Source organism: Octopus bimaculoides, chromosome 2 (assembly GCF_001194135.2).
Source record: "Octopus bimaculoides isolate UCB-OBI-ISO-001 chromosome 2, ASM119413v2, whole genome shotgun sequence".
Taxonomy (NCBI): Eukaryota; Metazoa; Mollusca; class Cephalopoda; order Octopoda; family Octopodidae; genus Octopus; species Octopus bimaculoides.
The window spans coordinates 133,716,115-133,741,496 of NC_068982.1; the positions used below are offsets into that span (position 1 = coordinate 133,716,115).

Sequence of the window (25,382 nt, forward strand, 5' to 3'; positions counted from 1 at the left end):
ATATATATATATATATATATATATATATATGAAAATACAAGAGAGAGAGTATGTCTTTCCCCCTTCCTCTCTCTCCCATCTTAAATATCCCAATATTTTCTGTCGATAGAAGAAGCCAAGTTTTCATTCTTTTGTTTTCAGAGATTAACTGCTGTTATTCCTGCCATTTAACTATGATCTTATTTTTATGCTAAAAATACTCAAAATTTATCACATTTATTCAATTTTACTTTCCTTGTAATTTTATTATTTTTATTATTTTTCATTATATGAATACAATTTACACTCATCATAATTATAATTTCAATTGCTATTTCCATTGAAGGATTCTAAAAGATATTCTATAATCCATTGTATTCTTTCACTGATCAAAGATAATCATTAGAATTTGGGGCTTGTTATGGTGATCAGAATGAGCAAAAGTTAACACAAGAAAACTTAAATAAAAAGATAACAGTACAATGAGGGGAATTATAATCTAGCATTTTGGTCAAGGGAAGTTTTCTTTTTCCTTTTGTATGAGCATAGGCATGGTTTTGTGGTTAAGAAGTTCACTTTGCAACTACATGGTTTCAGTTTCAGTCCTACTGCGTGGCACCTTGGTCAAGTGCCTTCTATAGTGTGGCGTTGACCAGTGCCTTATGAGTCAATTTGGCCAACAAAAACTTGTAGCACTCCCTTGTATAAATGTGTGTGTGTGTTCCCTGTCCCCACCACCATACCTGACAACCGATATTGGTTTGTTTATGTCCTTGTAACTTAGAAGCTCAGTAATACAGATTGATAGTAAAAGATAAATGATAAAGTAAAGAGCATTTAACAAAATGCTTTGCAGTATTTATTCCAGCCTCTTGTACTCTCAGCTCAAATCCTGCTGAGGTCAGCCTTATTGTTCACCCTTCCAGTGTTGAGTAAGACACCATTCTGTTGTAGTGGAACCTGTGGAATTGTTAAGCGCTTTGGAAATGGAACCTTATAGTATTTGTTTAGGTCCTCTGCATTCTAGAAGGTCCATGGCTTAATGACTAGGATATTCAGCTCACAATCGTAAGGCTGTGCATTTGATTCGTGGTAACATGTTGTGACCTTAAGCAAGATATTTTATTTCTCATTGCTCCAGGCTACTCAGCTGACAAAAATGAATAGTACCTATAGTTCAAAGGGCCAACCTTGTTACACTCTGTGTCTTGCTGAATCTCCATGGGAACTACATCAAGAATATGCATGTCTGTGGAATACTCAGCCACTTGCACATTAATTACACTGACAGGTTATGTTACTAACAGACAGCCAGGCCTCTGCATTTTCATTTCAAATTTCCTTGTGGCCTCTGTTAATTCATCACTCTGGCCCTTGGATGCCTGTGGTGGAAGTCACTCTGATGCAAGCATTTGGGCCAGATCTCCAATTTAAAGATAGCTTCATCCCTCTGTACTCCCATCTCAGAGGCCCTGTAAATGGTCATGAGCATTGCCTTTCCTTTTGATCAGGCAATAAAATGAATAAATGACAATGAATTCATTTGTTGTGAGGAGTTAAAAAATCTGACATTTCCTACACTTGTCCCTTTATGACAAAAAGAGAAAAATTACTGGACTATATTTTACACTTTTATGAATATACTTCTGCATTGACCCTTTTGTTAATTTATATCTATTGAAATCCACTGCCTCTGTTTCAATTAATTTTGAAAATAATGGAGAATTTAGTAAAATAACTTCATTATTAAGCTTATGTATAGAACATAAATTAATATGGAGGGGTAGCTGTTTTTATTTTATGGAAGGTTTTAATTTAGATTGCTTGGGATTGTTTTATCATAGAAAAAGGGTCATCCTCAGTTGAGTTCATATCAAAAGGGGTTAACTTCCCTCATCACCTCACTTAAAGACATTCTCCCACCTATTCTTTCTTTTATCTATGAAGAGGGTTGTGAGTTACAAAGTGACTTCACTTGTGCTGGTGCTACAAAAAAACTGAAGAAAACAATGCAACCAGTACATTTTGTAAAGTGGATGGTGAATTGAGCAGAGGCAACATGAGGTTTATAAGGTTCTTTCTTCTTGGCATAGGCCATTTCAACCTCCCTAGTGATGATGTCATAAAAAAATGCACTCTAGTACACACTGTAAAATGATTGGTGTCAGGAAGAGTATCCAGCCATTGAAACCATGCCAAATCAGACATTTGAGCAATACATGGTTGTCCTACCTGTCAGATCAAGTTGAATAATCTAACCCATGCCAGCACAGAAAGCAAACATAAAATGATAATAATGATACCACTGACTACCACTACCATTTTCCTTGGATTCCAGACCATCTTACCTTAGATTTATTTTCTTAAGACCTCCCTCTAATTTCTTTACGTCTTATCTGTGTTGAACATAATTTCCATGTGCTAATATCTAGTTATGTTTCAAATGGATTTGAAGTGTGATTATAGATACACCTGGTAAACATAAACACACATATATAAAACTTCTCTCTCTCCACCCCTTTTTGCTCTTGCTAGTTTTACTATCACATCAGAGATGCACTATGGTGATGGATGGTGGTGCTGGTGGTGGCAGCATTAATGTAGTGGTGGTGAATTAAAACCTGTATTTCGTCTAAAGATGATCATGTTTGTTGTGTTAGGTAATTCACTTAGTTCGTACTTGTAACTGATATAAACGCTCAAAATTATGTGTGGTTGTTTGTGTGGGTGTGTGTATATAGTAGGATGTTTGGTTGATTAGTTATTGTATGTGTGTGTGGGTAGTTGTTTGCGTGTGTGCATGTGAGTTGTTGTGTATGTGTAGTGATGTTTACAGTGCTACTTTAAATGTTTTATGTATATGTATGTATGTGTATTCTATTTATTACTTCAACATGAGTTGTTTCAAAATCAGTAAAATAAACTATAAAATAACAACAACAACCATAACATTTTAGTTAAAACATTATAAAACGTTGCATGAATATTATTTATACTAGTTAGCATTTTCTGGTTGGATTCCTTTCTCCAGCATGCATCTTCCACATGCATTACATGTCCATAACTGTGCAGTTGTCTCTTTCTGCATACATCAGTAAACTCACTTGTGTTCCAGCTTTTATCATTAGTTAACATTGCTCGTTTTAATGGACCTCATTTTTCTCCAATCACAGTAGCTCTGCTTCCATTCACTGCCCATTTTCCCCTTTCCATAGAACATTATGCTTCTCATTTATGCCTCATATTGTCTGCATATCACATGAAGAGAGAAACCCCCCTTTTTTTTTGTTGTGAAAGGAATAATAGGAATGATTTTAGGTAGTAGTTCTCCATTCCTTCTACTGTTCATCCTTCACAAGACACAAAAGAGCTATTGGTGTTCAATTATTGCTGTTCAACAGCACAAAGAAAGCTTCAAACTCTACTTTAATGCTAACTTTTACTACAGCCTGGTCAATGTGTCTAGGGTAATAGATGGAAGGTTATAATTCAAATTTTACCATTGCAACTATTTTGTTGCATCTCCAAGTTTGTTTTATGTCAGTTTTTCCATGCTAGTACGGGTTAGTTGAATGCATATCATTGAAACATTGTTTCTAAGGTAGATGTCCTTCCTCTCAGTAACTTGTGCCAGTTTTTCAAGTAAAGGATGTTTTTTATTCCCCATGTCTTCAAAAGCACATATCTAGTGAAAGATTTGTTGAGAGAGAATGATGACGACAAACTTTACTGTTTGTAACTTAGTGCTTTTTCATGTGAAGCACAGAATGTAAGCATTCACACAGATACACACACCATCATGTATATACATATTTATGCATAACACGCACATACACACACTTTATACTGTTTCTATCAACTAAATTCACTGATAAATCTGAACCTGAAACTAGGTGGTTGAGCCATTCCTCCAAGTAAGATACTTAATTCTACTTAGCTTCAATTAATTCTGTTGGTATCATAACTAGTTAAAATAAGCTCTATATTTTCATGTCTTGCTTAGTTTGGAAGAAGGGTCAGTAATTACGGTCTTCTGATATTTACAAGCTTCATAAAGTTGATATTCAATAAGTCAATGAATAAGAAAGTAAATCCAGTGAGCTGGTTTTAACATTTGTCAGTTAGATGAATGTTCCTTTAGATTTGGTCTATGATATTTTATGTGTTTACCACAACCAGCAGGAGCAGACGATCAGTGTTAAGGCATTTTCTGACCCAGAAAAGGATGCAGTTTTTGCTATGTTAGGAATATAGGATCATCAGAGATTGTGAGGTTTAGCAAATGTAGCAAATTTATGTGGGGTTTAATTGTTAGAGACGGTGAGGTACAAGATTGTCTCCTTGGTAAGTAGTAGTTTTGTATTTGTGCTGTTGAAAGAGAATGTCCTCATCAAAGTGTTCATGTCCTCTTTGGAAGATATTTTTGAAGTCTTTGTTCATAGAGGCTGTACCTCGTTAGTGTAAGATGTCTATATTGCATGTGAATGATGTTTGTGTGGGGAAAGTTAAGGAAGGCAGTAAAGAGCAGTATTATCAACATAAGAGTGAACACTATTGAAGATGGCGAGCAGATTGTTTGTTACAAGAGAATTAATGGAGGAGGAGAGACAAAACTGGGTTGATAGATTGTGGATCAGAAATAGTTTCACCTGCACACTCTATAGTAGTGTTTCTCAACCTTTTTACTCTTGTGTAACCCTTAAAATAAATTATATGTCTTAAGGAACCCCGGCACAAAAAACAAATTATATACCATATATTTCTCATTTTTTCATCATAGTTCACGTGGTAAATATCATCATCATCGTTTAACTTCCGCTTTCCATGCTAGCGTGGGTTGGATGATTTGACTAAGGACTGGTGAACCAGATGGCTACACCAGGCTCCAATCTGATTTGGCAGAGTTTCTACGGCTGGATGCCCTTTCTAATGCTAACCACTCAGAGAGTGTAGTGGGTGCTTTTACATGCCACCATATATATATATATATGGTGTCCATAAATTACAGACATCACTAAATATATCCCCAATGGTTGTTATATATTTTTGATAACATAATAGGTTATTAGATTGGATGATGTCTATATTACAAGATTACAATAACCAATAATATGTTGTGCATGTATAGTAATATTACAATCATGAAATTAGCATTAGCATCACACTTTCTCGCAGGACCCCAGTTGAGAAACGTTGCTCTACATTGAGGCAGTTGGGCGTGTAGCTTTAAATCTAAGAGTTGAAGTCCATAGACAAGTAACTAGGCTTGGAGTTTCTTATATCAGATACAGCCAAATGCTGTCTAAAAACAAGTGAAACAACATTGCTGTAGCTGAAATTGTCTAGAGTGAAGAAACGCTGAGGAGTGAATGTAGAAAAGTAGGTCTTCATTTGATCTGACTCCACTAAAAGGAGTTCCCTGAAAAGGAAAACAACTGAAAGGTGTTGAAGATGAGGATTTTTAGAAACTGTTTTTGGTTGACAGCTGGCCGTATCAGAAGCTGATCTTCTTTAGAATGGAACCTACTTTATACCAAAGACTGGTAAAGAACTCTCTAGGGAAAGATTGATTGAGGAATTTGGTAAGGATATGGACTGTTTCTGGTACATAATGTCAGGGCCAATAACATTATTGATTTAGAGTAATCGGAAGCATATTTTTTGCAATTAGCATGTATGTATACAAAATGACAAATCTTGTGGAGTGGAGGAGGAACATACAGGAGGACTCTTGTCGAGTATTGTGGGGTTGGAAGCAAAACTAACAATTATGGACAGTTTCTCCACAAAAGTACTGCTTTTTGAGATTTCTTTAGTTAGGAGTGCTGTGCATTTTTAATTCCATTCGTTTGAAAATAATTAAGTAAACAAGGTTTACTTGTTTACATTATTGAGATTGCAGCTACTGATGGCAAGCTCCTACCTCTTCCTGTAACTTCTGAGTCCATACCAAGGAAGAGAAAGCCTCTGTATAGTCACTTGATCTGCTAGCAGTAGCAGCCAAATTTCCCTCAAATTACACCCTACCATCTTAAAAAAAAGAAGAGATGCATTGGCTAATGTAGTCCTGCGTTCCATGTAGATTGAAACAGATGGGATGTTTATGGCTGGAAGGCCTCTGATTATAGGTCTGCTCAATGAGGGTTGACCCAAGGTTAAACAAGAATTCTGAGACCACAATTTTTCAGTGGGTGTTAATATTACAAATGGCAGTTTGTCAAAAAAAATGTGCAAACAAGTTAAAATATTGGAGTAAATATCCTCAAACAATCCAAGTTCTTTCCATTTGTAAAACTGGAACAAAAACTACTTTTTATTTTCATAGTGTAATCAGCTTAAAAATTACTTTTTCACAGAGCTCTGGCATGCACATGCATGTGAGTGTGTTTCTGCTTTCATCCATAGCTATAAAGTGGATTGTGTAGGAAGAAGATCTAGTCAATGTTTGAATTGTTCATGGTTGTTTACTGTGTGACCTAATTACTGCTTTTAGCTGACAGTGTTTTAATTTCATCAATATCAAGGACTTTATTTGCATTTCAAATGACCTCATTCCCAACTTTCTTTATTCATCTTGTTTATTCTAAATATTTAAAAACAGATTTGTTTGTGAAAATTAAATCGCTAAGCCTCTCTTCCCTCAGAACATATGCTGTAAATCTCTCTGACTTCATTTACTATAAATAACACACTGTAAGAAATAAAGCCCATCACCAGATCCGGTCCTTGTTGCAGTGCTGTGGCTTGTGTGACCCTGAGAGCTATGCCAGCAGTGTGTGAGCTCCTGGTAGGGCCTCCCATGTTGGACAGGTCATAGGATAGAGGGCCAGACTAATGTGAACTACCTCTTCTCAGAAGTGAAAATGGGCTTCTGTAGGGTCAACACTTTTACCAGGGAAAAGGCAAAGTTATAGAAGTATAAACGAAAGGATAAAGATCCTTCTAGAGCAGGCCTGGCCAACTCAAATTACATTCTGAGCCACTTTTATCACAGAAAGTTTTTTGGGGGCTGCTTGTATACTGACAGAATTGAAAACATTTTGCTTTCTCATGCTATTATTACAGTAATGAATGAATGGTCGTTGATTCAACATGAAATATTATCATTGCAAAAATAGTAGCATCTTTCTCTTTTACTTTTCATTACAATCTTCAAATATTTGATAAAATTTTTTAAATGCTTGTTTAAATAAACCTATTTCAAGAAAGTATCAAACAAGACAAAAGTTTGTGGGCCTCAGAATGGCCAGCCCTGTTCTAGAGTCATAGACTCATAGTGCCAATTTCCCTAAATCTGTGGTATATATATATATATATATATATATATATATATATATATATATATATATATATATATATATATTATTCCACTTGGAACACGACACGGGTCCATTGCAGGAATACTCAATTTTGCCAGATGAGTAGACTGGAGAAATGTGAAATGAAGTGTTTTGCTCAAGAACACAACACATCACTCAGTCCAGGAGCTGAATGTGCAATCTTAAGATCATGAGTGCAATGTCCTAACCACTAAGCCATGAACCTTCACAAGTTAGAGGAGCATCAATGATAATCCAAAATTAACAAGACCTGGGAGTGGAAGACCTTTCTTCAAGGATGGCTAGGCCACACCTGAAGACCCTTGAGTTGAAAATACTGGAGAAATGTCATTGATGGCCTATGCTCCATTAGAAGCAAAGCTCTTAAGAGAGAGAAAGAAATGAAGTCAAGTAAATCATTATCAAAATATGTAATGTAAAGTGTTGTACTGAGATACAAGCCTACTTTTGACCGACTTTCAGAGTATAGAATTAGATAATTAAATTGACCTCAATTTTGAAACACTGTTAATGAAGAATAAAATAAGATAATGATGTGTGTGTATGTGAGGGTGTGTGTGTGTAGACATTTGATGAATTGAGACTTTACTGATAATTATGTCTCACTTACTTAATCAGTGATGTGTAATTGTTTCTAGCAAGGTATATATCTATGATGCAATGGATTGAGTAAATACACAGTGGTAGTGGTGTTGATGTACTGTATTAAGACTATCTTTGGGCCTTATTTATACTCTGACAGGTTTTGATATTCTTTTGGTCATTTTGATATTGTATATCTCTCTCATCTTAAATAACTACACGTGTGTGCATGCATATATCAATGTATGTATGTATGTGTGTGTGTGTGTGTGTGTATATATATATATATATATATTTTATTTTTTTAGACTTCATGGACTTTTCCTTCTCTTTCTGACAAAATGTTAAAAACTCACTCTTTTTTCCCCACCTTTACTAAGCGTTAAGCTAATACATTCTATATGTATGTCCCCTTGTTGTTTTGTTAGCATTATTTTTTGATGTTCAGTTAATGTTCAACCTTTAATGTTCAATTTGACTATATATATAGTTGTGTATGCACATGTTTATGTATACAAATGCATGTGTGTATGTACATAATTTTTATATGTAGTTGTGTATCCACATGTTTATGTATATAAATGCATGTGTATGTACATAATTTTTATATATATTTATGTGCCTGTTGTTTTTTGTGAATTCTCCCTATATATATATATATATATATATATATATAGTTGTGTATGCACATGTTTATGTATATAAATGCATGTGTGTATGCACATAATTTTTATACATATTTATGTGTATGTATATATATATATATATATATATATATATATATATATATATATATATATATCATCATCATCATCATCATCATCATCATCATCATCATCGTTTAACGTCCGCTTTCCATGCTAGCATGGGTTGGACGATTTGATTGAGGACTGGTAAAACCGGATGGCAACACCAGGCTCCATATATATATAGTTGTGTATGCACATGTTTATGTATTTAATGCATGTGTATATGTACATAATTTGTATACATATTTACGTGTGTGAATATATATATATACATATATATATATAGAAGCCCAAAAGCTGCCCTCTAGATTGACTTCTAATTCAGCTCCTGTAGATGTCTCTCAGGCCTTTCATAAAGTTGAAGAACCAATATATAATGATAACATGTATAATATATAATATATGATAATAACATGTAACTACATCACTAATTCTTTATTTCTTAAAAGAGTTTATCATGTGAAAATTTGTGAAGTGTAAGCTTCATCGGACCTTTTTGCTGCTGATTTTTAGTGATTTATCCAGTCTAAAAACTTCACCTGATCATGTTGAGTGTAAATTACATTGGACCTTTCTCGTATTTTGTAGGAATTGACAGGTTCATGCTATTCTGGAGGATGTATATGTATCTGAGTGTTTGTGTTCATTTGCCTTCACATCACACAAAAGTTGTAAAATGACTAACTGTCATAAAAGTGGTGCTATTTTCAATTTTCCATGCTAATGGGTCCCAGCCATGAAGACTATTACCTTGCTTGGAAATAGTTGAGGGTTAGGGACAGAAAGGGCACCCTGCTGTAGAAAATTTGCCTCAATGAATTGTGTCTGGCCCATGTAAGCATGGAAATGTGGCTGTTAAAACAGTGATGTGTGTATATATATATATATATATATATATATATATATATATATATAAAATGAACTTGTTGTATATAGTACTTATGTATACTATAACTCATGAGAAAAAGTAGCCAAAAATGGACAGGCACACATACACACACATGTACATGTATCTGCGTAATCATGAATATGTGTGTGTGTCTTTTATCTTTTACTTGTTTCAGTGATTGAACTGTTGCCATGCTGGAGCACCATGTTGAAAAGTTTAATTGGACAAATTTATCCCAATACTTTTTTTTAAGTTTGGGACTTATTCATTCTATCAGTCTCTTTTGCTGAACTACTTAGTAACAGAGATGTAAACAAACCAACACTGATTATTAAGTGTTGGAAGTGGGTGACAGACACAAAGACACACACATGTATACAAGGGGCTTCTACACAGTTTCTATCTACCAAATTCACTTACAAGGCATTAGTCAGCCTTGGGCCATAGTTGAAGTCAGTTGTTAAAGTTGTGGCCCAGAACTGAACCCCAAAACCATGTGATCGCAAAGTGAGCTGCTTAACCATGCATCCGTGTATGTGTCTATACATATATATCGAAATCTGAAATGTCACTATCACTATTCAGTTTTGCATTTCAGCTTTTTGTTGCAGTGAAAAGCAAAGCTGAGTAGTTTATAGTGTGGTGACATCTCGACTTTAATAAATATATAAACTCTGTTGTGTGTATTGAGTAATTTTCCCTAGGGTTTGTAAACATGCACTCTCTCTCATGCACACACACATGTACAATTATATACACTTTTAGTTGATATATCTCTAAACTCTACTATATATTTCTGTTAATATGCTATTAATTAACCAAGTATATTGTGCACTAATCCATCAACTGATATTGTTGTATGTAATATTCACAAAATAATTATACATAACGAGCTTATTGTGCAGCAAAGGTTTTATTGAATAATCACAGTAGTTGGTTAAATAAAAAGTGGATGCTGTGGTTATTGTCATCTGAATATCTGTGCACAATATATATTATCAGTTATGTTACCCATCTTATGTATATATATATGTGTGTGTGTGTGTGTGTGTGTGTGTGTGTGTGTGTGTGTGTGTGTACACATTTGCATATATATATATATATATATATTCGTGTCTGTGTATATATATACATATATATATATATATGTATATTTGCATATATATATTCATGTATGTATGTCTGTCTGTCTATCTATCTTTATTTATATATATATATATATATGTATATATATATATATATATGTATATATATGTATATATATATGTATATATATATATATATATATATATATATATATATATATATATATATATGTATATATATGTATATATATATGTATATATATATATATATATATGTATATATATGTATATATATATGTATATATATATGTATATATATATGTATATATATATATATATATATATGTATATATATGTATATATATATGTATATATATATATATATATGTATATATATATATAAAGTATCGATTTAATTACTAACATTAGATCATGTAATATTTCGTTTAATAATCTTATATATACCACATAATGTTATGTCTCTTATTTAATACTACTAACTATTCGCATAAATAGACAGTATAATATTGACCAATCATATAAATGTTGTGCTTCAGTTAGCCATACATTCAGCAACATTTCTTTTCGTTTGTTTTTTCTTCTTTTTTTCTTCTTTTCTGTCTCTTTTTCTCTCTTTATTGCTATTTTTATCATTTTTATCTTTCAATTTGTTGTTTTTCAATAGAAAGTCTGAATCATCAAGAGAGGAATGAGCCAAGGGAAAATATGTTAGAAGACCGCAAGCCCTTTGGTGAGTAAGAATTACCAATGCTATTCAAAAGAGATGCTGTCTTTGGTGTAGCAGCATAATTTATGTTTGTGTTTTTTTTTCCCCATTTTTTTATTTTTTATTTTGGCAAGAAATAGGTAATAGGGGGGAGAGAGAGTTCTTTCTACCCCATCACCTCAATGATTTGAGTTGTTGACAGAAATACTTTAACAGTTCAAAGAGGGTTTTACATGGTGCTGATTGCATTCATCTCATTAATTAATAGACCTGACAGAACTACAGACAGCTGTTTGCACTCCTAGTTGTTAGTATTTATTTATTTATTCCTGTACTAAATTGAGTGTGGAATGATATAGTAAAAGCACATCTAAAATAGCTAGGATTTCAAGAGAGAATGGCACTTTCGATGGGGGTAAAGAGGAATGAGATCTTTAACATAGTCTGAAAGAAACTATTAACTGAAGAAGCTGACACACTAAAATGTTAGATATTTCCTCTTTTAGACAACATAAACCAGATATTCTAGCCTTTACCTTATGTATTGAATTGTGCTTTAGACTAAGCCACATTACACTAGATATCCAACCCAATCTCTTCTCTTGGTAATGGGAGCCATTCTGCAATTCCATGTTAATTTACTTGTTAGAAGCATTTGCTTGCTCCAACAATTAACATAGAAATTTTCAAAACCTGTCAATCTAGCCAAGTTATTATAGTACAATTGAATGTAAAATAATTAAACTATGTTAAACGAAGAATTTTAATTGGTATAATTCATCATTAGAATTATGTCTGTTTTTCCTTGTTGGCGTCTATTGGATTTGTTTGCAATAAAAAATATTGATTTGTGACTTTGGCCTGAGGCGACACAGTTTTAGGAAGAAACAGTGAATACCAGTACTTTGTTGCAATTTACTAACCATGTAAAGTTGAAGCACATTGTCAATCTTGGAAGGATTTGAACTGAGAATATAAATGAGCTAAATATGAAAAGGCATTATATTGTATTATATTTGTTGTTCTACAAAATCTGTTAGTCTGTCGCCATGGGAAATTGACTGCAATGAAAAATATTAATAAGTATATTAAAAAATGTTGCTACTCTTAAGATAATCAACCCAACTTCTTCATAAGTTCTTCAAGAGTCATTTACATAAGAAATAGTTGTATCATTTGCATATAGAATCACCTTCTACAAACTTCTGGTGGCCATGGTTGACTAGGACCTGTATGTGTAGGTGTCTGAACAAGGATTTTTGTAAAAGACTGGCTCTTACCTATGCATGTAGTCTCCCCTCTCTGCACCATTGATGTTGTTTCCAGGGAAACACCACCACCTTAGGGCAGAATCAACTTAACATCAGTGCTATTATAGGTATTGCAGTCAGAACACAAAGAGCTGGAACATATTCCTAATAGCATTTTGTCCTATGTTCTAATTGGCCTTGGTTTGAACTCAGTATGCAAAGGATCAGAACAAATATCACAAGGCCTAATTCAACACCCTAATAGTTCTGCCAATTTGTCACCTCAAGTTGCCTTATTGTCATTCTATTACATAGTTCATTTGCTCCAAGTGAATTCTCACCAAGCAGACCTATGATTGAAGGTGTTCCAGCCATCGATCTTGCATTTTTTATGTGGGTAGGGTGTGGTCTAGGGGAAATTTGATTGCTATTTCTAACTGGTTGAGTGACTGAATAGATATTCCTCTAGTGGTTTATAGAGGTGTTGTGATATAGCCAGGTAGATAAGTAATGTGATTGAAAGGCCTTTAACGTTTTGTATTTTGTGAATGGATGTCTAATTAAATGTTTACCTCAGGTTTACTGGGTTGTAGGTGTCTTTAAACTTTTCCTTTCGGTGTGCTGATCTGGAAACAACTTTCTTGTGCATGTGCTGCCAATTGAACTTTCCACACACCAGGAGTCATTAGTCATCAAGTATCAGGAGTCATTAAGAGAGCATGTATGCTGTTTTGAAACCTTCCTTCAATAGCTTTGCAGTGCACCAGCCTTCCCACTGACAAAGGCTCCACCTAATAGATTGGCTGCTTTGTGTAAAATGGTTGAATAACATATTGTGGTCAATTTTGGCTTTTATCCTTCTGGGGTTGGATTGGATTGCTCATGGTCAGTCCACTGCAGGACGAAGGCCTCAGCATGTTCTCAATCAAGATCAGATGAGGAATCCTTGAATTTGAGCTTGAGATCATACTGGTTTGATGAGCCTACTCTGCCACACTGGTTCAGCATGGCTTGGCAGACAGGGGCAGTTTTTTATACTCATATCCAGGAGTAGATAAGTTGATTACCCCTTTTTGAGGTTAAGAAAAATAAAATACCAGTTAAATACTAGTCTGTATAACTGACTGTTCCCTGCTCCCAAATTTCTGGTTTTGTGCCTTTATGAGAAATGAGTTTCACTTAATTTAATGTTTTTGTGTTATATATAGATATAAAGTAAAAAAAAAAAAAAAAAAAAAAAAAAAAGAGTCGAAGGAAGAGTAAGTACGGTTAGGTAGCTTTTTAATAGCTACAAATGTTTCGAATCATACAGATCCTCATATGTACAGGATTTAAAGTTGAGTTTAAATTAAATTATGTAACGATTTACCTGTATAAGAGGGTCTATATGTATCTCCTCAGGCGATACTCAGTTGCTGTCTCCGTAAGTAAATCTAGATTTCCATGCTACAACATTCATGACTTCGTCTTTGAAACTAAGACTAGAATTGGTAGTATACTACTGGCTATTTGGGAATTCTAAGGGTGAACGAGCTCTATTTGTACTCTTATACGTTCTTAAGAACACACCTCAACTATATATATAAAACAATTGCAGCGTGGAAGGTGTTTATAAGCCATTTAAAATAACACACAAAATCCGTTAGATTCACTTCAACATTTAAATTTAATTTGTCAAAATATTTTCATCGCTTTGCGACCGAGACCTGTTCACTGACAAAATTCTGTGCTGCATCTGAGAAAGTAATAGTTAGTTCATGATATATATGTACATGTGTATGTATGTATGTATGTATGTATGTATGTATGTGCGTGTACATGTGTGCGCGTATGCATCTGTGTACATGCGTATGTATGTGTGCATGCCTATACACATGTATGTATGTATGTGAGTATGCACGTATGTACTTATGGATGTACGTGAGTAATAGGGTAAGTGTGTAGACGTGTTTGTGTGTGTGTGTGTGTGTGCATATGTATGTACATGTGAATGTATGTTTATGTACTGATATGTGCGTCATATATATATATATATAGTGTGTGTGTATATATATATATATATGATATGGATGAGCATGATGCTTTCTAATAAGTAACTCAATTAGAGAGTCACACATGTTTTGCATGAAATTTGTTTTGGGTTATAAACACTGCTGAAAATACTTGTCCAAAATGATAATTGGATAGGAATAGCAAACAGCGCTCCACACATTTTCTGCATTTACAAGCTGCATTTAGCTGGTTGAGATTCTTTTAAAATCCCAGTGCTTTTACACACATTGTGTACCTTTGCAATTTCTCTTGTGTACTGTACCCCTAGGTATACACATATCCAGTTTGAGCACCCCTGATCTAGAAGCATGTTAACTTCTCAATACTTTTGAATCTAGAGAAAAAAAAAGCAATATTTTCAAAAGCCTTTATGATTTTTACCACTAATTCTTATATACAAACACATGGACATGCATGCAAACACACACATGTATACCCACATGCAAGCAAAGTGTTAGCTATAAGCAGGAGAAGTTGATATTTCTACACCATTTTAACACAACCAATCAAATAAATTTCAGTTAAATCATCCAATCTTGTTTTTTTTTTTAAAAAGGGTGTTCCATCCCATCTTTGGTTTCAGTTGTGCCATATTCAAAGAATGTTGAGATATTGCAACTAAGTGTCAACCCAAGAAGAATTTTAAAAAACAAACAAACAAAAAACTTGTAAATTAAAAATTTTAAAAGCCTTTTAAATTAGCAATTCTCATTCTATTTTGCAAGCAAGACTGAAATACTTAGACATATTTACCTGATACATATTATAATATCCCCCTCATCCTATATACCACACATTTTAAAATGAAACGAAAATGCTTGTTCATGTAGATTTTCTTACTACAAAACCAGTTCCAACTGTCTGGATAATATGTGCAAGTTATATTTAGGTTTCAGAAATTCCTTCTCAGTTAACCAAAATTACAAATCGCATTTAAAGCTTCATTGTCAATGACACACTTTTTGAATTGTTTGCTTCAGTTTATTTTGTAATGCATTATTATTTTTGTTTTTAATACAGTAGTTCTGTGGAATAGGGTCATGCTTTAGCATTTAGTTATGCAGTCATTGTTGAAAGATAAGGTGACCTGTTGTTAGCTAACCAGTTAAAACGCATTTAATAAGGCCTAATTCTATGATTCAAAGTTTTGTTTTGTGTGTGCATACATGCATCATGTGTGCTTTCACCTCTCTCTCTCTCTCTCCATTATGTTAGGCCTGAGCAGTTTAGAAAGCTGCAAAGGCCATATTGACTTTCAGGAGAAAAATGTTGCAGGCTGTTGTGGATTTTCAAACAAAAGTATATGAATGCTTTAAATACTCCTATTTTTAGTTATCAGTTATCAACCAGGGATGAAGGGAAGGATTTGGATTTCTTTTTTTTTAATTTTGATTCTGCATTCATAGAACATCTTCATTCACAGCCTTTTTACTTTAGTTTTTTTTTATGCTTGTAAACAAATACTATTTCTCAAATCCATGATTAGTGGAATAATAAATGGTGATGGTGGTAGTAATAATAAGAGTGCCTTACACAATCTTGTTGGGATTATATATGCTTTTTATTCATTTGGGATAATCAAATAAGCCACCAGTCAAGTTCTGTAGGTAGCAAATTAATGCCATATCTCCAAATTTGTAGTTTCCTGTTAACATTAAAGAAAATTAAATAGATTAAACGCAGTGCTGTAAGGTACAGAAAGAAAGAAAGCCCTTGCTTTTTGTCTGAGTGACTGGGGAATTGCAGTTCTGATGCTCTGTTTCATTAACATTATTCACAACCTTGGCAACTGATGTCACTCTGTTCATTAGTAAAACTTATAGTCAAGTATCATCACTTGGTGGCACTTACCATGTTGTCACTAATTGTTTGAGGCACTTATCTGGACCTCCTACTTTTTGATCCAGCTGAACATTGAAGACGTGACAGCTGGAGGAAGTGGGAGCTGCACCAGCACTCACAAAGTACTCATTCTCTGCTGATTATCACTTGATGATTTTGTTCATTGTTTCACTTCTTGTCAAACTGACACCTTTGCAGGTTACCTCTTTTGACCCAGCAGAACACTGAGATTGTGGCAGCTGGAAGGAGAGAGAGAGAGCAGCACCAGCACCCAACTAGTTCTCTTTTTCAGCTGAGTAGATCGGATTAACATTAAATGAAGTGCTTTGATCAAGGACAGGACCTGCTGACTCGAAAACCTTATGTATAACAAGCTGCATTAAACAATTCTTACAAGAAAAAACAATCTACTATAATTCGGAATTGTAGTTTTTAGTACCTATGTAAAATAAATTGATATATAGGCGCAGGAGTGGTTAGAAGCTTACTTCCCAACCGCATGGTTCCGAGTTCAGTCCCACTGTGTGGCACTTTGGGCAAGTGTCTTCTACTATAGCCTTGGGCCAACCAAAGCTTTGTGAGTGGGTTTGGTATACATATGTATATCTATGTATTTGTGTGTCTGTGTTTGTCCCACCATTGCTTGACAACTAATGTTGGTGTGTTTACATCCCTGTAACTTAGTGGTTTGGCAAAAGAGACCGATAGAGTAAGTACTAAAAGAATAAGTCATGGGGTTGATTTGTTTGACTAAAAGTGGTACTCCAGCATGGCTGCAGTCAAATGAATGAAACAAGAAAAAAAGAAAATATAATTAAAGCTAATAAAGCTTTATTACAGTATTGTGTTTTTCTTCAGTAAGTTTGTGTGTGCATGTGGGTGAACTTTGCAACTCAGTGCCATGCATTTTAAGCTCCCCTAATTTTAATCTTTATTTTGTTGAAAAACATATACGCATGAATGTGTGGTTAAGAACCTTGTGCTGTAACCATGTAATTTTGGATTCAGCCCTACTGAACAGCACTTTGGCCAACCAGTACCTTGTGAGTGAATTTAGTAGACAGAAACTGTGTGGAAGCCTATTGTGTATATGTGTCTTGCCCTCCTTTGTTTTCCAACTGGGGTATCCATGTATCTACTCTACAGTAACATATATATCTCTATGCCTTTAAATCTAACTGGTACAGTGCCAACACCCCGCTCAATATTATTCATCACTCCCAGTTGAGGGTTTTTTTATCTTGCAAAGTAGGTGGTGACCATGTTGGTGATAGTGCCATGCAAAAACCATCAGTGCCAGTGCCATGCAAAAAGCACTGGTGTCACATTAGAAGCCCCCAGTCCACTTTGTAAAGTGGTTGGCATTAGGAAGGGCATCCAGCTGTAGAGACCATGACAAAACAATGGGACCTGGTGTGGCTCCCTGCCCTAGCAGCTCTCATCAGACCATCCATCACATGCTAGCATGGAAAAAAGATGTTAACTGTTAATGTTAATCACACACACACACACACGTGTGTGTGTTTGTATCTGTTTTGCCCCCACCACCACACTGCTTGACAACAGGTATTAGTTTGTTTACATTCTTTTAACTTAGTTGGCAAAAAGACAGATAGAGTAAGTGTCAGACTTTTTGAAAAATGTATATAGTGGGGCAATTTGTTTGATTAAAACCCTTCAAGGCAATGCAACGGTATGACCACAGTCCAATGGCTGCAACAAGTAAAAGATTATACATAGAGTTTTGTGGTAATTTACTCTATTTAGAGATTTTTATAGCATGATATTACTTTTGTCCGTCGAGTCTTCTGGTCTCTCAGTGCTATTCAAGATTGTGGTAAATATACCATACCATGATGCCTGATGTTTCATAACTTGATTTTGGGGTCACCTCAGTCAGCTCTGTTTGATCCTCTACCTTTAAGCTATGATTTGGAGGTAAATGATGCATCAAAACAAGAATACAATCATTTGTGACAGTTCCAGTCATGACCTTCCTGTTTTCATTATAGAATGTGTTGCCCCAAGATTTAAAATTTAAACATGCGATTTCTCCTTCCTCTTCCTTTTCTCTCTCCCTCCCTCCTTTTTTAAGTTGATAGGGAGCTGTTCTATTATATTGAATAGATCAAAGAGGCTGTCATAATGATGATAGTAGGGAGATTGTCAAATGGAAATGTTGAAATTGTATTGAACAGGTCAAATAACAAAATAGATTTTATTGGTTTGTTTAATATGATAATCTTGTTTGTTTTTTAAGGTAATATTGAGATAGGATTAGATTTAAATCCCGCTGGGCCCTCACTTTTTATTAACTCTTTTGTTTGCTTTACAACCTTAGCTAGCACACAAGTTGGCTCAAGAATAATCAGCTGAAATACTTGAGCCCTTGCTTAAGGTTTTTTCAGGTATGGGTGTGTGTATGCATGTGGAGGCACAATGGCCCAGTGGTTAGGGCAGCGGACTCGCGGTTTCGATTCCCAGACCGGGCGTTGGGAGTGTTTATTGATCGAAAACACCTAAAGTTCCACGAGGCTCCGGCAGGAGATGGTGGTGAACCCTGCTGTACTCTTTCACCACAACTTTCTCTCACTCTTACTTCTTGTTTCTGTTGTACCTGTATTTCAAAGGGCCAGCCTTGTCACACTGTGTCATGCTGAATATCCCCGAGAACTACGTTAAGGGTACACGTGTCTGTGGAGTGCTCAGCTACATGCACGTTAATTTCACGAGCAGGCTGTTCCGTTGATCGGATCAACTGGAACCCTCGACGTCGTAAGCGATAGTGCCAACAAAGAGTGTGTATGCATATAAGTGTTTGAATGCATCCTTATTTTCCCTTGTCTTCACAGGTTGTAAATGATGGCTGACAGTGTCAAATGGTGCTACTTTTGTCCAGGCTGTTGTCTGATAGATTGGAAAAAAATTATTATCTCACTAGGAAACAGGTTGGGGTTGGCTTCAGGAATGGCATCCGGCCACAGAAAACTGTCCAGTGTCCTTTTGTCTCATTCATGCAGACATGGAAAAGTAGACATTATAATGCTGATGATGATAAGTGTGTGTGTGTGTGTGTAATTTGAAGGATCATTTTGATGATAAAAAGCAATCACTGGTTCTATTTCACTCTTTTATTATTAGTCAACTTGACATCCAATTAACTAATAATAATAATAAAAAGAAATGAACTGGAACCAGTGGCTGTGTTTCTTCTTCACGAAATTTGCTGCTGGAGAAACTTCTAAATGTGTGCATGTATGTGTGTCTTGTCAGTACTGGTGTAACATAAAAAGCACCAAGTCCACTCTGTATAGTGGTTGGTATTAGGAAGGACATCCAACCATAAAAACTATGCCAAACAGACCTTGCTAGTGCTGGGGCCACATAAAATGCACCCACTCCACTCTGTATAGTGGTTGACATTAAGAAAGGCATCCAGCTGTAAAAACCATGTCAAAACAGATAGTAGAGCTTGATGCAGTCCTCTGGCTTGCTAGCTCCTGTCAAACCATCCAACCCATGCCAGCATAGAAGACTGATGTTAAATGATGATGATATATTTGTGCACACATCTGAGTTATTGGGACAGTATAAAATATTTTTTTTCATTGCACAATGAATAAACTAAGTCAGTTGGTTTATTCCATGTAAGGTCACTTATACTTCCTCTCTCCTTACAACTTCAGTTTTTGAGAACTCCCTATTCAAGTTTTCCCTATAGCCACCAGCTTTCAGCATGTGAAGCTGAATTATCATCATCATTGTTTCAACATACATTTTTCTTTGCTTGCATGGGTCAGGCAGAATTCAATGGGGTATATTTTCTACTGCTGGATTTCTTCCCTGTTGCAAACTACCACTTGTTTCTGAGTAAGGTAATATTTCCCCATAACTGGACATGTTTTCACAGAAGATTAGACAAATGATACTGCTTATATGACACTTGTTTACAACTATCACATGATGCCAAGACATGGGAACACACATATATACGTACGTGTGTGTGTGTGTGTGAAGGTGCATAGTTTAGCAGTTGGGGTGTTGCACACACAATTGCAAGAAAGTGGTTGTCATTTCTGAATCAGCTGCTGTTGTGTTCTTCTTCAAAACATTTTACTTCATGTTGCTTTGCAATCTGATGTGTGGCACACTGTGCTTCTGTACAGGCAATGCCAGTTTGATGGAGGGTGTAAGTTAATGTACAACACAAACATTTAATTGCTATAAACAAATCATCTGTGCAGGTTGCTGAGCAAGAAATTGCAGAAATCATTTGTCTATGACAGGAAAATCTACCATGCACACACACACACACACACATTTTTGTCTTGCAAATCCACTTGCTGGGCTTTGTTTGTCCTGGAACTAAACTGAAACTAAGTGATTGGGAAGTGAACTTCTAAACCCCACAACCATTCTTTGAAAAGGACTGTATAACTTATCAGCATTACGCATCCTTGAACAGAATAAAAGACAGTATTAATCCTTTTATATTGGTTTCAAATTTTAGCACAGGGCCAGCAATTTTAGGGGTGGATTAAGTCAGTTAAATTGACCTCAGTATTCAACTGGTACTTATTTTATTGACCCCAAAGGGATGAAAGGCTAGGTCAACCTCAGCATTTAGCCTGGCATGTTTTACCTAACAATTCTGCCATCTTGCCACTTTAGTCCTTTTATATTGAAAGAAAGATAAAGTCTGGTACTTATTCTGTTGGTCTCTTTTGCTGCCCTAAGTTGGGATCAGTGGTCAAGCAGTTTGGGTGCAAACACTCACGTGTGTGTATATGTATATGATAATGGTGGTCACACACACACCTGCCAGATTCAGTGACAAGGCATTGGTCAGTGCCCAGGGCTATCGTAGATGATACCCAAAGTGCTTCTTAACCACACAGCCATGCCTACACCATGTTTAATGAGGATTTTTTTTTATTGCAATGATCCTGAGAAATCAGTAATACATAGAAAAATTATGTTGCTACAAATAGTATTTTATTTCTTCATTGATAAAAAATAGTGGGGAGGGCCAAATATTTGATAACGTTTCTGGAAAACAAAAAATAAGCTCTTCATGTGTTGTTTGATTAACCAAATGAAGGTTCCATTTCAGAAATATTTTTATTCTGTTTAAATAACCAGCATGCGGCTGGTGGCACCACAAAGTGAGGTATCATTGCTCTATTAGATTATTTAACAGCATTCACTAAAGATCGGCCTTTATCAAAGTGATGCCAGGGGATCTTTTTGGTTTGAACTACCTCTTCGGATTTTATTGAAACCAATTTTTTGTGGGAGAAATCAATAATTAAAAGTTAACGAAAATTTAAAGATTTTAGTCAGTCAGATGCAACCAATCTCTGCATACCGGAAATGAGACTTCCAGATGATAACGTGACCACGAACTGAAAAGATCCGGTTTGTGTCATTTGTAAACAATTTGTAAACTTTTATCAGTTATAAATGACAGCAAGGAATGGTAATGAGAGCAACGCAGACATTTTTAGTTAACCTCAGTTAATAAGCCCTCCCCTTAAAAAAAAGAAGATTGTCAAGTATGTCATGTCTTGCAAATTATATTAAATAATAAATTATATATACATATGTATACATTGTCTATTTTATGACATCCATAAAATGGTATCCAACCATTTAACAGTATATTCTCCATGAGGAGTATGCCAACACTGCCGGACATGACGGAGGGGTACACTGGAAGGAAAAAGTTTGAGAGTTCCCTTTGTGGTCGCTCAACCTACTAAAAATAGCAGCCAAATTTCCCTAAAATTACGTTGAAAAGGATACGTTGAAGATTGTGGTTATGAGTTCCGTAGACGTAGGTGAAAAGACAGGTTGGTCATGTCTCGATTGCTTTTGATCTTAGCTTTGCTCAATCGGGATTAACTTGGAGCTATACAACAATTAGGGTGTGAAAATGGTGAAGTTTTTTTACTGTTATGTACACCTTTCATGGAGACTTGTAGACCTTTCGGTTTGTCTTTCATCTCAAAACACACAAAAATGTGACTTGATATATCATGTAGATCAGACGGACTTGTACATTTCCATCTTACCAATTTCTCTCACATGGCTTGGTTTGAGTGTGTGTGGAGGGAGCATCTATAGATTTGAATCTCTTATAGAAATTAAGTTATTGAAGATTTCACGCAAACACACTTTCGCGGGCTCTTTTTCTTTCCTCTCTTTCTTTTTTATCTCTCTCTTTGTATTTCTCCCTCTCTGTCTTTCTGTATATCCTCTTTCTTTTCTTCAACACACACTCCTCATCCTCCCTCTCTCTGTCCTATTTCCCTCTCTAACTCTTTTTTCTTTCTCCCCCCCTTTTCTTTTCTTCGTTCTTTCTTTTTCTATCGCTCTCCTTTATTTGTCACACATTCTTCAAACTGTTTGTAATTTATATAATCAATCTATTAACATTTGAAAGTAGAAGCTTGCCTATCTTTCAGTAATGACTAACTTTAACTGCTAGTTTGTTTTTGCTCGTTGTTGTTGTTTCTCTGTCTCCAAGCGCTTGCTACCTTACAATTTGGTTATGTAGGTCAGCTATATTAATCTTACTAGGCAACACACACTCACACACCACTGAGGTTGTTTGTAGATTGTTATTTAGGTCAGCTAGACCTATGCAATAACAACAGCGTCACTTCACCTACTTGTATTTGTTTATCCGTTTCTGTTATGTAACCTATTTCTGCCCTCACCCCCTTCTCTCTCCCTCTCTCTTTTGTTTTCTGTAACTCTATTTTGTCCTGGTTGCAACTAAAGAAAATGATTATTGTTCATGTTATTACGGAAAGCAACGGAGTGACAAACAAAAATCTCGTCTGCGTACCCATTAGGTTCAAACGCACATGGTGTATATATATATTCTTTTGGCCTTTCATAGAACTAAAGCTAATAAATATAAACCAAAATGTACGTTGAAATTAATTTAATGGGTTACTCCTCTCTTCCTACAAATTTATGGTATTGGGCCAACATCCTCTGGGGTTATAATAAATACAAATAGCTTTTCGGTACAGGGTTTGCTTGACTCGCCTAGTCTCTTCTCAAAGCTTTACCTCTGTGGCCTTAAGTCCATTACAAATTATTATTATTACAAAAACAGTGTTGTTGGATTCACCTTTCCCTTCCATCCTTTTGGAGTCAGAAAAGTTTTACTTTTTCTCGTTGCAGCATCGCAGTTCTCAGGTATGACTCAATACAGTTTGCTTTTTACTCAGAGATCGAGAGAACACTTTTGTTTGAAACCAAGTTCGATTTTCAAGAGATTTATTTTTAAAAAATTCCCTTCTGACTCAAACCAGATCACTCACTTGTTTCCACATGATGCGGTAATTATGTCACTTAACCAGCAGACCTTATCTGACACTTCCAGCAAACCATTTTTGGAAGCCTCTGTGTGTGTGTGTATGTATGTGTGCATACACATATAACCTTGAAGTTCATGGAAACTTGTGTTGTTAGGTTTTCCCATGTATGTGAAACTCTTAAAACTAATACATTAGCACAGCATGGAAATGGCAAAAAGAAAGAAGTGGAAAAGAAAAGAAAAATATATTGAATATGCTTAATATACTTAGTATGTTTAAAACATTTATAGTCTTTCTATTGAATCAAATATTTGTACTTTAGGTTCTTGGAAGTAATTTTGAACTATTTATTGAACTCGTTAATCAGTTGTAGATCTTGGGACTCATTATTTAGCATTTTTCAAAATCTACTCCAGAATTTCTTACACCTGCCACCGTGTGCCTCATTAAACTGAATTTCATAATTTTCATATTATGTTGGTGTCTTGAGTAATTGTTTAATGAATATCAGCTGACAATTTGTGTGTAGATTAACTGCAAACTAATAAGCATATTCTCCATAGTAGCTATAAGCTGGTGGGGGGGGGGGGGGGTGTCTTTTTTCTTTTTCGTTCTGTATCACAGCAATAGAGTTAAACAAGTTCTAATGAAGATCTTTAGCAAGTTCGAAACTTAAGTCTGTTCAGGCAATACCCATATTGTGCTGCAGAGATCAGGTGGCATATTCCATGAGCTTAATTCCACATAGCTATTTTATAAATATTTGGATACATTTTTGGTATGCTGAATTTCTTCAGTAATTAACTCTAGGCTGACCATAGCTGTGTGAGTGGACTTGGTAGATGGAAGCTAAAAGGAGCTCAGTCACACCTATGTTTGTGTGTGTGTGTGTGTATATATATATATATATCATCATATTGTTTTAATGTCCACTTTTCTATGCTTCCATCATGTGTTTACAATCTTCTGTGATAACATACTCAACCGTTGCATTCTGCTGTTTGTATTCAAGGGACAAGGGAAAATATTACCTAGCTTAGAAATAAAGGTTGGCAACAGAGTGCACGTCTGGCTGTAGAAAGTCTGCTTCGATGAATTTCATCGGATGCTTGCAAGTATGAAGAAATAGACATCATGACAATGATGAAGTAAAAAAGAACAATAAAGGCCAATTGTATGCCTGGTATAGTTCAGAAACTTAAGACATACAAGTGTGGCTGTGTGGTAAGAAGCTTGCTTCCCAAGTACATGGTTATGGGTTCAGTTCCACTGCATGACCACGTTATTGCAAGTGTTTGCTACTGTGGCCTCAGGCTGACCAAAACCTTTCACTTTCTTTGGTAGAGAGAAACTGAAAGAAACTTGTATGTGCATGCATGTGTGTGTGTGTCTCTGTTTACTCCTCCCCCCACTGTCTGACAACTGGTGTTGGTGTGTTTATGTCCCTGTAACTTTACAGTTCAGCAAAAGAGAATGATAAAATAAGTACTGGAGTCGATACGTTCAACTGAATATTCTTCGAGGTGATGCCTCAGCATGCTGACAGTCAAATG

The 25,382-nt window shown here is 35.3% G+C and overlaps 1 protein-coding gene across 7 annotated transcripts in view; it reads left to right on the forward strand.

Moving 5' to 3' along the window:
• The window catches only part of LOC106880133 (uncharacterized), a 208,078-nt gene that overhangs the window by 75,758 nt on the left and 106,938 nt on the right, over nt 1–25,382 (forward strand). For all 7 annotated transcript variants that reach the window (XM_052965614.1, XM_052965612.1, XM_014929956.2 and 4 more), the window contains one exon: nt 11,310–11,375. In XM_052965614.1, coding sequence (XP_052821574.1) covers nt 11,351–11,375 — 25 coding nt within the window. In that variant the 5' untranslated portion in view covers nt 11,310–11,350. The remainder of the gene's footprint in view (nt 1–11,309; nt 11,376–25,382) is intronic.